This window comes from Diceros bicornis, chromosome 5 (genome assembly GCF_020826845.1).
Source record: "Diceros bicornis minor isolate mBicDic1 chromosome 5, mDicBic1.mat.cur, whole genome shotgun sequence".
NCBI lineage: Eukaryota > Metazoa > Chordata > Mammalia > Perissodactyla > Rhinocerotidae > Diceros > Diceros bicornis.
This window is the reverse complement of record NC_080744.1, coordinates 88530591-88544124: the sequence shown is the minus strand read 5'-3', so window position 1 is coordinate 88544124 and position 13534 is coordinate 88530591. Positions and strand designations below refer to the sequence as shown.

Genomic DNA, 13534 nt, shown 5'->3' with positions numbered 1-13534 from the left:
TGCTCCATCTGTGCCAGGGGCCCTCCGGGCCCCCACGTCTGCTTTCATTTATGCCCCCCTACAGCGCTATAAAACACATCTTACTGGCATCCCCACTTTTCAGATGTGGAAACTAACATAGAGGTGGGGAGGGACTTGCCCGGGTCTCGCAGCAGTTATGTGGCAGCGCTGGGATTCACACCCAGCCCGGCTCTGGCCTCCAGTCATCCCCGCACGCGCCGCCCTCTGACAGCAGGCGGGAGGGCCACCCTGCCGCGGCGCGGGCTTTAGTTTCTGCATAGCCGTCCATCTGTGTGAACGGCTTCCTCGTGGTGGCAAGAGGTGTAAGAAGCAGGTGGCTGCATGTGAATAGCAGGGTTTGGGGTTTGGTTTGGTTTTGTCCCTTAACTTTGTTTATTTGTGCTTGAGCTAACAGAGTCCCCAGTTCTGCAGAGAGTACAGAAGTCAAGCTGCCACCTTGAAGCCACAGGCCGTGGGACAAGTTGCTTAACCTCAGTGAGCCTCAGTTCCTTCTTGGATAAAACCGAGATGACAGCACCTACCTCGCTGCATTGTTAGAAGGAGTCATGAGATAACATGTGTAAATCACGTAGTGCAGTCCCTGGCATCATACAGTAGGCGCTTAATAAATAGCCAATAGCCATGTGTATATAGGCACTTATATCACACACGCATATATATGTGAAAAATGCAACAATCATGTTTTTGTCCAGAAAACATATTACAGCTTCACAAATTGTTGTGAAACAAACATCCATGTAGCCTGTAAACAGACCAAACACAAAACCAGCACCTCAGAATGACTCCCCACCCTGCCTCCTTCTCGATGGTAACTCCCTCTCCCTCCCCGCTCCCTGGCAGCAGTAACCACAATCTGTACTATTCATTTCCCTGTTTTTCCTTATACTCTGAGTACCTAGTTTTATATCACTAAAGAGTTTAATTTTGCTGACTCGAATTCTGTGTAAGTGGAATCGCACCAGTATATATGTAATCACACCAGTATGTGTTCTTGCCTGTCTGTGTTCTTTGCTTGGCATTTTATCTTGAAGATTCATCCTTGTTGTTGATGATTTGTTTTCTTTGCTGTGTAGTAATTCCAGAGAATGGAGATGTCAGTTTGTTTCTCTGTTCTGTTATTAATGGGCATTTGGGTTGTTTCCAGTCTGGAGATCTTATGGTGTTGGTATGAGCATTCTTGGATATGTCTCCCAGTATGTTTCAGACTTTCTGTGGGGTATTTACCTAGGAGTTGGAGTTGTGAGTCTTGGGTTAGTTTTGTCTTCAGTTTTTCAGATGCTGCCAGAGTTATGCCAGAGTGGTTGTCCGATTTACACTCCTACCAGCAGTGTACAAGAGTCCCAGATACCCCACATCCTTACTCAGTATGGTCAAACTCTGTAGTCAGCTGAAAACGTAATGGAGTTTCACTGGGGTTGTAATTTGCATGTCCCTGAGTTCTAATGAGGTTGAGCATCTTCTCCGAGTCCGTTGTTCATTTGAATTTGCTCTTTTACAAAGTACCTGTGAAGGTTTCTGTCCCTTTTTCAATGGGTTTGTCTTTTTCTCATTAATTTATAGTAGTTTTTATATAGTCTAGATAGGAGCCCTCTGATTCTTGTGTGTGTTTTTTAAGGATGTAGTTACACATATGTTTGCCCACATTTTCACGTTGTTAGTGGGCTCTTCTGATGAATCTGATGAATGACCTTCTTAATTGTAACGTAGACTAATTTATCAAGCTTTTCTTGTAATGGCTAGTGCTTTCTTTGTTCAGTTTAAGAAATCTTTCCCTACCCCCAACATCCTGACAGTATTTTTGCCTATTATCTTCCAGAGCTTTATTGTTTTGCTTTTCACACAGGTCTCGATCTCCTTGGAATTGATTTTTGCATGTGTTGGGAGGCTGGCTTTTTTTTTTCCGCTATAATTTCAAGTTGTCATAGCACCATTTATGGAAAAGATCGTCCTTCCCCCCACTGCTTTGTATGCACACTTTGTCATAAATCAGGTGTCCATGTAAGTATGAGTCTGTTTCTGGGCTTTCTCTTCTGTTTCACTTGTATGTTTGTTGTTCCTTGTGCCAGAAATGTGCTGTCTTCGTCATTATAGCTTTAAAAGAAGTCCTGATATCCAATAGGGCAAGTCTTGGTAATTCTTTTTCTAAAAAAGGTGTCTGGATTGGTCTTGGCCCTCAGCATTTCTATAAACAATTTAGAATCAGCATGTCATATTCCACAAATACACAAAAAATGTTTCTTAGTACTTTTATTAATTATCATATAGCAATAATCAGAATAAAGTTGACTAATTGTTCCCGGGCCAGTAAATTCCAAATAGAAGTCTCCGTTTGGATTTTCCAGAGTCTTCTGGTTCTGTGCATCTGGCCTGACCCTTTCTGTAGGCTGTCTTGGCAGTCCCCTTGTGCATTGCATTTAGAAGGAGGCACATTGATGGGGGGTCCCCAGCACTGAGCGAGACACCTGCGGAGAGCACTGTCCAGGGAAATAGGTCAGGGGCTGAGTCCCAGCTCTGCCCCTCACCGCCGGCTGAGCTCGGGCAGCCATGGCCAAGGAGAGTTGCTTCCTCCCTCTTTTGCGTCACTGCCATAACTAGTGCGCTCATTCACGTGTCCTTTCAACCGAAAGAAAATTGACTGTTTACCGCACTGGGCCAAACTGGGAGTAGAAAGAAGGCGGCACCACCACTGCCTCGCGGGGCTGAGAGTCTCCTCTGGCATCTCTGGGACTGTGCCCCGGTCAGCGCCAGGTCTGAAAAATGAGCCACAGTCAATGTTGTGTGGTCAGATAATTAACGAACAGCTTCATGCAATATCCCATTCTTAGAGATTCTCATATGTATTTGTAGTTATAAGATCTGAGAATTTCCTCAAATGTGCTTAACAATTGTTTTAGTTTCTTATTGCTGCTGTAATAAATTACCACAGATTTAGGGGCTTAAAATAACATAAATTTATTATCTTGCAGTTCTAGAGGTCAGAAGTCCGTAATGGTTCTCACTGAGCTAAAATCAAGGTGTTGGAGGGCTGCCTTCCTTCTGGAGGATTCTTTTCTGGAGGGGAGAATCCATTTTCTTGCTTTTTCCAGCTTCTAGAGGCTGCCCACGTTCTTGGGCTCATGGCCCCGTCCTCCATCTTCAAAGCCAACAGTGACTAGTCATGTGTTTCTCATGATGCTGTTGCGCGGGTTCTGTCCTCTCATCTCCTTCGCAGATTCTGACTCTTCCTCCTCCTCCTTCCACCTCTAAAGGACCCACATCATTACATTGGGTCCTCGGGGATAATCAGTGTAACCTCTTTATCTTAAAGTCAACTGATTAGCAACCTTAATTCCATCTGTGGCCTTAATTCTCCTTTATCATTTAAGGTAAGAGTCACAGCTTCCAAGATTAGGACGTGGGCATCTTTGGGGGCCATTGTTCTGCCTCCCACACAATGGAACCCCTAACCTGCCAGTCCACTCTCCCCAGCTTGAGAGCACATCTAACACGGTGCCATGTGTGTTATTTACAGGACGCAGTGCAGTGCGGGGTCTTTCTCTAGCACCCGACCATCATGCCCTCTCCTCTTTGGCACTGCCTTGACATTGTCCAGTAGGTTAGTTTCTTTCTTTATAGCCTTTCTTCTTCTGGAATACAAACTCTGCAGAAAAGCAGGGATTTTGTCTGTTTTGTTCACGGCTGTATCCCAGCTCCTGGCCCAGGGCCTGACCCCCTAGTAGGTGCCCATTACGTATTCAGAGTGACTAAGAATGGTTGAAAGTCTCTCCAATAAGACAGCAAGCTTCTTGAGGACAAAACCCTTGTCCGGTTCATCTGTTCTTCCCCAGCGTCCAGAGATGGCTGGTGCTAAGTCTGCGGATTGGATAACATGGGCAGCAAGTTTACACCAGCGGCCCCCAGACTCTTGGTTCACTGTGCCCTTAGTGTCTCCATTATATTTTTCACAGAGCCCTGAGTCTGAAAGGAATACCTAGCAGTTTTGTTTATCAAGCAGTTAGCTTCAAACTACTTAATAAATATTTGAAAAAATAATACAAGTAAATTTAAAGAAAAAAATATTTTTATTTTTGAATGAGCACAATCACTTACTAATGGGATGTGTGCCCCTGCTGGGGACTGCATGGTTCTCAAACCTGGGAACCAGATTGGACTCCACTGCTCTCATTACCTGTTCCACATGGATTTCCATACAGCATTTGCCTTTTATCACAGCAGCTACTGAAAACTCAGTTCACAAAGATAACAGTGGAGTTGAGAAGAATGTAGCTCAATCCACTGTTGAAACCATCAGCTACCTTGAGAGAGTAGTTTCGTGAGTAACATCCAACTGATGGCAGATATCGCTGTGTTTCCCTCAAAGACTTAACACATTTCATGGCGCCTCAGTGAGTTCGCTGGGGTACCCCAAGATGCCTCAGTACACAGTTTGGGAACTGTGGATTTACACTAATCTAACATAAAGACAGCCTGTGTTCAGATCTGGATGCCAGAGTTAGGTCACCACAGGGGTTGTCCCATTCCCTCTCAAATGCCTCTGCTCCCTTTCCAGTCTTCAGATTCCTAGGAAGCCAGGTCATTTTAGCATCAGAATGTGCTTGGTGAGCGGACGGTCAGGGCAGGGGTGGACTCTGGATGGCCAGTCCATCTGGGCCCTGCTGAGGCTCAGGATCGCAGCTGCTTCCCAGTAGGAACTCTCTGGGTCCTGGCCTGCCCCCAGCTCCAGCCCTGCTCCCCTCTTGTGGCTTTAAGGCAGTGAGGCGTGGGCAGTAAAGCGCTCTTTGGAGAGAGGACTGGGAACCTGTACGTGCTGGCCTTTGTTGTGGTGGAGGAGGCACGGGTGTGGTCTATTTAATGCTCTTCTACAGCTCTTTCTGTGTGCCAAACGCTGTTCTAAGAGCTTCACAAATATGAGGTCATTAAACCCTCTGCACAACCCTGTGAAACAGGTCTGATATCGTTCGCATTTTACAGTTGAGAAAACTGAGGCACAAGGAAGTTCAATATACCTTGCCCACGGTTCACAGAGCTAGGAAGTGGTGGAGCTGGGATTTGAACCCAGGTGGCCCATACTCTCTCTTGAGCTGCCTCCAATATGGTTTTTCCCTGAAGGAGTGGGAGAAACCTGGCTTCAGATCCTGGCTGTGCCGCTTTCTAACTGTGTGTCAGGAGTGAGGTGCCAAACTTCTCTGAGATGCTGTTTCTTCTGCCGTGAAATGGGCACAGTAGATTCCCCAGTTGGGCCCTTGAAAGGATTACAGCAGACTATGCATGTAAAGCAGGGGGCTCAGGATAATCAAACAAGGGGCCCTTCACGCGTCTCTGGTCTCCCGAGTCTCGGCTCTCTTCTTCCACGTCGCCCCCTCCCGTCCAGGGTACATGAATCTGGCAGACAGCAGGGGGCAGCACTGGGCCACTGAAGAATGTTCTCTCCTGGACCTGGAGACGCTCGCTGTTCAACGCAGGGATTCTGGGTTTTAGAGCTGGACAATCTGTTTCTCGTCTGTTTAGGCAGAACAATTGAGGTGGTTTTGCTAAACAAGAACAGAATCACAGCCTGGTAGGATGAATCGAAAGGAGAGCAAGGAGGCAAATTCAAAAGCGCCTTTCTGTAAGATGATAGCCTGCTGCATACGCTCCTCTCAGGGGAACAACTTTCCATGAAGACCCAGGGCCATGCTCTCCGATGCTGCTTGCTTTGAGCTGTTATCCTAAGATATTTCTGAAGTGAAGAGCGGTGCCTGCTGATGCATGAAGGCCCTTTCACATCCCCACTACTGGATTGTCCCTTGGAAAATATTTGAGAACTCATTGCTGCTAGAGGTTTACTTGACATCTCTCAGAGGAAGAGCCGTTTAGAAAATGCCCCCAGAGATTCTAACTGAGGGGAAAAAATGCCCTTCATGCAAAAACCCGTGTGTCCTACATCTGTCATTGGTTTTTAGAATTGGGTCCTATCTGGTTTCTTTGGTGTTGGGGGAGAACTCCATCCTGTTAAAATAGAAAGCCACAGTCTAAGGGTTTGGAGCCCCCTGCCCTCTCCTAGAGGAACTGGAGTGGGAGGTGCTCTGGCAGGATGGACAGGCCGTCTTGGTGCATGGCGTCTCCACGGTAGGCCTCTGCCCCTCCGAGCTGCCAGAGTGGTGGCTGGCCCCTCTGGGCCCTGCAGGGCTCCCGTGGGCAGCTGAGCTTAAGGGATGCTTTTCCTTCTGTGTCACAACTTGCACAAGTGCAGGACGCCCAGGAGTTCCCAGCTGTCCCGTCTTTTCTGGCCAGTCCACGCTCTCTACTCCACTGCCCCCAAGTAGGGGAGAGGGGACAGAACAATCTTGACACAACCTCTTCGGCTCATTGGTTGTTTCTTTCCAATGACACTAAAAACTTGGTCCTTTGACTTATTAAGTATTAATGATAATTTTCGTTGTTCAATCTGTAGGGGATGGATCGGTGATTATTACATCGATTGGGGGTTTTATTTAATTTTCATGAAAGAAGGCATTTTATCATGAGTATGGGGATGCTGCTGTGGGTCAGAGCGGCTGCTGGAAATAGCACAGGTGAGTCAGACGGGTAGTTGCAGCACCCTTGGCAGGAAAATTGGGTTCCTGTCTCCTGCGTCCCTTTCCTTTGGGACAGCCTGAGCACTTACTTTGCTTGCTGAGCCATCTGTAGAGGACCAATGACTGACCAGTGGCTCACCTCAGCCTGGATGAGAGGACATGGCTGGCTTCACGGCTTTGCCCTGGAGCAGAAATCCCTTCAGTCAACCTTGGGTGCTGCTCTCGCCTTGGACACACCCTCTCCATGCCTCCGTCCCTGCGTCTTTCTCAGCATCTCTTCCTGCTTCACTTTCCCCCACCCAAGCAATGGGGCCAAGACTAGCTCTGCTCCCTAACCCCACCCTACTAAGGACAGCCTCCCTAATTCTAGCCCATACCTGAAAGAGCCTCATAGTCTAGACTGTTCCAGTAATAACCCCAACTTCCTCTGCTTGGTCATCTTAATCTAAGTTGTGACAAACCAGAGCAAATGTATGAATAAGGTGGGTGTTGCTCCTCTCCGGATTCGTATAAACAGGAATAACTGTGAGATCGGGGGTCTCTGGCTGGCTGTGGGAGTGGCTGTTTTGAGACGCTTGAACTTCTAGATTGCTCCAAATCATAAAGTAGGATTTCGCTGAGGGTGGATTCAGCCCCATTCCTATGAGATAAACCATCCTTTTTTCCTTCCTTCCTTCATCAAACAACATTCTTTACAAGCTGTCTTCAAGCGATTGCTTTGAGGTTCTGGTTTCTGTCTGTAAATCGGGAAATCACAGCATCCTTTACCAAGTATTTAGAAACCAACTGAGCTCCTGTCGGTAGTTTCAGAAATTGTAGTTTTTGAACTTTCTGAAATTTCCCCTCCAAATCTGAGTTCCAGAGGGCTGGGGTTTTTGACTGTTTGGTTCAATGCTGAATCCCCATCCGTGAGAATACTGCTTGGCACACAGAAGGAGCTCGATAAATATTGATTGAATGGATGAATATTTGAGTGGTTCCATGATGACATAGCTGAGACAATTGCGGCTGAGTTAGTCTACCCCTGTGAACAGACCAGAATTACCCTCCACTGAGCCTAGATTCCCTCTGGTCAAAATCATCTCCTACCTTGTTCTTCCTGTGCTCATGTGGACCTGTTAGCAACCACCCTTTGGGCTGCCTGCTTGGGTTGGGTTGACCACATATTGATTGTCCCCACAGGCAGCCAGCTTCTTGAGGGAAGGGCCATTTTTTTTGCTCTTATATTTATTCCAAGGGCCTTGGGAACTGTCAGTGCTCAGGAGATGTATGCCAAATTGAAGTTTAGTTAAATAGATATAGCCTGTAGGTTTTAGTTTGTGCTCAGTACTTTTCCCAGAATGATCCAAAAGGTTTGTGCAAAATTCCAGGTACTATGTCCCTCAGCTCCTTAAGCACGTGCCTAGTACCATCTTCTCAAGTCCTACGAGAAAGCTGGAATCTTGAACGACCATTACAGCGACCACAGATAGCAGCTCCAAAATACGAGGGGACACTGCAGAATTGAAATTAATAAGATAGCTAATTAAATGTTCTCAAAGCGTACCATTACGTAAGCTTTGTTATTTGCTAAATTTCATGTTATTTCATTTCAAATGTTATTTGCCCATAAACATTTCATTACATTTGAAAATAATCTGTGGCTTCGACTTTTCTCACTGCACAAGAACTCCTGAGTTTGCACAATGGGTGCTAAGAAACCTTCACCAACTGTAAATTCAATGAATTACATAAAGACAAATAAATGTAAAAGCAAGATTATAAAAATCCTTTCACAAATGTTTATGGCAGAAAAAATATTAAATGAAAGATGCGGGTGTATTTTAATACATTTGATATGATTTGTGGGCACTTGGGGCCCACAAATATTTCAAAGCAATCAACCAAAACAATAGAATTCCTGCATAATAGTGCTTCGAGAATTTCCAAATATCAGAAATACTAGCTTTTCCCCTCTAGGATTTTTAGACTAATTCCTATCATGTCATTTGTATAATCAGATCTGTCCTCTGATCCATGTAAAATAATTTCCTTGGTTTTTGACTGTTTTGCTCGTTGAATGGCCTCTGTTTTTAGTCTAATCTTTGTTGCATCTTCTTCTTTCAGGAATCCTGTTCACGATGCTGGTGTTTGGACCAGCCTGTGGATTTATCCTGGGCTCTTTCTGTACCAAAATCTATGTGGATGCTGTCTTCATTGACACAAGTAAGGAATATATCTCAATTTCTCACCACCAACCACAAGCATTTCCTTCCTCGTAAAGGAGCCTTCAGCCTGTGGCTTCTAAAACGTTTGTACTAAGCAGCAGCCTTAACGCATTCACCTGTGTAGCTGGTGGCCCACCTGAGATAGAAGGGAGGAGCATGAGTGTTGGTCCAGAGGGCCTGGACTCAAGTCTGTGTTCTGCCCATGTCTACCTAGAGGCTGAATAACCTCCTAGAGTTGATTTTCCTCCTCAAAGCTGGATTTTCCTCATCTTAAGGGTAATGATAATTACATGTGCCTCGCAGGGCTATTGTGAGAAGTCAGTGAGAGAATACATGTGGAAATGTCTGGCACATAGACATACTCACTGAATGCTGGTCCATTAACTTATATAAGGACCCTACTTTCTAATCAAAAATTTGGAGCATGTTTTCTGGAGGTGCAAGTGTATGAATGGGGTCAATGAGACAGAAATATTTGAAAATCCTTTCTACAGGACACTGTTGTGGTGGCCTTTATAAGGAAACATACCATACCTCAAAACCATCACAAGCAACACTTCTTGTGTTCCTAGCACGAAGGGCAAGTGTATTTCTCAGTTGCTCTCGGCCTCCCAGTCCTTTAGTAAACTTTAATTCAATAGTGTACTAGTCAAGATGGGCTAGGTTATGCAGTGGTAACAAACAATTCCCAAATCTAAGTGATTTATACAACCAAAGTTGATTTCTCGGTCACACTGCATCTCCAGTGCAGGTTGGGGGTGTTGGAGAGGGTGAGACTTGGCTCATCATGGTCACTCAGAGACCCAGGCTCCCGGAAGTTTCATCTGACCCCAGCCTCCACAGTTGCCAAGGCAGGAGACCAGGCTGTGGCAAGCTGCACACTGGCTCTTGCAGCTTCTGCTCAGAAATGGCACATTGTTTCTACTCACATTTCAGTGGCCAAAGCCAGTCACGTGGTGTATTAGTTTTCTATTGTTGCGTAACAAATTACCCTAAACTTAGTGACTTAAAATAGACAGTTATTGTCTCACAGTTTGTATCTGTGGGTCTGGAATCCTGGAGCAGCTTAACTGGGTGGTTCTGGCCCAGATTCTCTCATGAGGCTGCAATCAAGGTGTCGACCTGGTCTGCTGTCATCTCGAAGTTCATCTTGAGGAGGAGCTGCTGCCAAGCTCACTCCCATGGGCCTCTTTACAGGGCTACCTCACCATGGCTCCCTGGAGCGAACAACCCAAGAGAGCGTGAGAGAGAGCACCTGGGACAAAAGCTACAGTCTTTTTATGACCTAGTCTCAGAGTGACATTGCATTGCTTCTGCTGTATTCTGTGTGTTAGAAGCAAGCCACTTGTTCTGGTCTACACTCAGGAGAAGGGATCATTACACGAGGATGTGAATCCCAGGGGTTGGGGATCATTGGAGACCATCTGAGACACTGCCCACCATATGTGGTCACAACTCGACCACATGCCCGAAAGAGAACACTGTGCTCCTGTGCAGCTTAGTGAGCAGAGAAGCCGTGTTTCCTTGCTCTCTGAAAACAGAGCACAGGAAGCCATTCCGGCTTCTCCTCCTCATGCCAATCTGTTCTTAGGATCAATAAGAACTCTCAGTCCCCAGGTCCTCCATCCATCATCTCTCGACAGTGCTAAATTTACTAATTCACCCCAAAGAAATAATGCGGTTTTAAATCCAATCAAGTCACTTTATAGTTCACTCCATTAATCCCACTGATATATTTACTTGTAGCTAATGATGTTACAGATTTTCAAGTGGGAAAAAAAAGAATCAAACACACGCAGCCTTATTTATTTATTCGTTTGAAGTACCAGGTCTGTTCAGGAGGGGCTTGAATGCTGCTGTTTGTGGTAGTTGGTTGGCCCGTTGAACGCTATCCCTAGTGGGCAGGATGAGGGGTGGCCTGGTCAGAGAAACAACACGTGCTGTGGGTCAGCTGCCATCTTGCTCAGATAGACAACAAAGCCAGCTTCCGCCACGTCACCAAGGCAGCACAAGACAGGAACAGCATAAGGGGGTTGGGGAAGGGGGCGCCCTCCCAGTGCCATGGGAAGGCTACCTGGAAGGAGAAGCCAAGTGGCAGTATATTTTGCCTTCAGCCTATCAGCAGTGGCCCGCTTGAATCAAGGCCTATGGATTACCAGAATCTCTGAGCCAGGACAAACCTCAGACATCATTCTTTTCCAACTCTTTCATTTAACAAATGAGGAACCAAGGCCTAGAGAAGGACGGGGGTGTACTCAATCCAAGAGGAGTATCTATATGTGAAACCCAGGTCTCCTGAGCAAGCGTGCCCGGGGGTGTTTCCACCTCAAGGTTCCCCTCACCAAGCTCACTCCTGGGAGTGAAATAGCATCTTTTTTTTTTTTTTTTTTTTTTTTTTTTTTTTGTGAGGAGATCAGCCCTGAGCTAACATCCGCCAATCCTCCTCTTTTTTTGCTGAGGAAGACGGCCCTGGGCTAACATCTGTGCCCATCTTCCTCCACTTTATATGGGACGCCGCCACAGCATGGCTTACCAAGCAGTGCGTCGGTGCGCGCCCGGGATCCGAACCAGCGAACCCCGGGCCGCCACAGCGGAGAGCGCGCACCTAACCGCTTGCGCCACCGGGCCGGCCCCTGAAATAGCATCTTTTCTCAGTGCCTGGAATGACCAAGGGGCAGACAAGTGGCCAGAGAGGGCTGAGATGGTCCACTCGCAGTCGCCTGAGTATTTCTCACGCTGTTCCTCCAGCCTGGAGTGCTGTCCCCCCGCATTCTATCCAGCATCTTTCCTCATCCTTCAAGGCCCAGTGTGAAGTGACGGCATCCATGGTACTAGACTCATTGGTAGCTTGAAGCCTCCTCCTGCGTAAGGCAGATGGGCCCGCTTCTATTCCTTTTGGGCATCTTGCTGACGGCAGCCTTCCCCCCAACAAGTTAATAGCCGACTTCTGATCTCATGGATCTCTAAGGAATGGAAGGATGCATTGTGAGTCACCATCTTTGCATCCTTTCTGAAGGCCCTGGGAACGCTGGTGCTGCTCTTTACCAGTAGAGGGCGGAAGAATATAGTTTATTCTGTTAGGGAGCCAGCCACAGAATTCTACTGTTTCCAGCAATTTTTATTTTTCTAATCTTGTGACTGAAACTTATCATTCTATCTGTGAATGGATTTGGGCTGTATTTTGAGGAAGAGCATTCTCAATTCTTTAGGGATGACTCTCCCCTATCTCTTCCTCACCAACTAAGACAGAGCCCTTCTTGAGGACTGTCCAGCCTATGGGAGTGTGTCCTTAAGCACGAATACACAGGGGCCATGCACACAGCCAATGTTTCTGAAATCCCAGCTGAGACCTGGAGGGGAACCAGGAAAAGTAGTGGCCTGGAATTGTGGGGAGGCGGGTAAGGCAGGTCCATGGAGGGCCCTTGTGGTGGGGCAGATGGAGGAGAGAGTGTACCTTCCCTTGTGCAGCCTGGCAGCGGCCGAGGAAGCAAGGTGAAAAGGAGAGACCAGTGAGGCAGCCTCTTGAAATCTGTGAATAGGTGAAGCTGGGGGTGCAGGGGAGGCAGTTGGTTGTAGGGATGGGCCAGCTATGGGGCAGAGAGACCCTGGGGGCAGCTCTCGGGAGGGCTCCACGAGCTGTGCTTAGACACGGGGGGATCCTGAGGCTGCGCCTGGCATCTGTGCTTGATCCCTGCGTGGCTCCCTTTGTCTCTCTTCTCATGGAGAATAGATGCCTCCTTTGACAGCCAGGGGAAGGAACGATGGTGCCTCCAGAATTTCTTTTTTAGAATATCTTTGTAACACGGAGACCAGTCTAGAACAGGATCTAGAAAAAAGAAGGACTTGGTAGCAGAGTATGCCCCAAAGCATTGGACTGACCAACCTGAACAGTGTGGGTGTATCAGAAAAAGAGGATGGATGACAACAAAGCCGTGAATTCACCACTTATTAAAGCTGTACGTAGATGGCCTTGTTTGGACCTCAGAACTTTCCTATTGGAGGTGGGTCCTACTCTTATCCCACCTAACAGATGAGGCATCCTCATGCAGGATTGTGAGTTCTGAGTTCCGACACTAGAATCAGACCGCTGGGTGAATCCCAACCACAGCCCTCATGAGCTGTGTGATCCTGGAGACATCTCTCCTCGTGGGTCTGTGCGTGGATGACATGAGTTAATCACGCAAAGCACTTATCCTGGTGCCTGGTGTATAGTAAGTGCACAGTGAAGTTAGGTGTGATGAGGGGCCCGCAAGGTTAACTCGTTTCCGTGGCTAGTAGGATTCAAACCCCCAGGCCCGTCTGACCTCACACTGAGCAGCTTGCTTCCCTGAAACCTCTCCAAGGATGTAGCCAGAAGGCTGCCCCCTTCCTTGGACAAAGGCCTTGCTGAGGTGACCTGACCTCGCCAGCACATCCGTACAGACTCATCCTAAGGCACGCAGCGGCGGGCCCTGCTGCGGCTGCATAGTGTTTGCAGCTGGAATGAGATATGTCCATCTGTTTGCTTCACGAGAAAGGTCAACGAGCTGAGAGCTTCCTGCTCTGCCACTCTAGGGCTGGTGGCTACCGCCAGATTCTTTCATGCTGGACTAATTAGCCCAGTGGCTGGGATCCTGAGTGTTCCACGCTGCCCCTGCCCTCAGCTCCTCCTGTCTCCGGTTTCTAATTAGGTCTGTAACTTAATGATACTCTTGGAATTCTTGAGTCCCATGGTAAAAGTTTTACAAAATAGGTTAGACAAATAGGTAA

At 47.2% G+C, this 13534-nt stretch overlaps 1 protein-coding gene across 2 annotated transcripts in view; it reads left to right on the top strand.

Moving 5' to 3' along the window:
• Window positions 1-13534, top strand: part of SLCO3A1 (solute carrier organic anion transporter family member 3A1) — a 295841-nt gene that overhangs the window by 216332 nt on the left and 65975 nt on the right. For both annotated transcript variants that reach the window (XM_058542389.1, XM_058542388.1), the window contains exon 3: window positions 8685-8783. In XM_058542389.1, the coding sequence (XP_058398372.1) occupies window positions 8685-8783 (99 nt within the window). The remainder of the gene's footprint in view (window positions 1-8684; window positions 8784-13534) is intronic.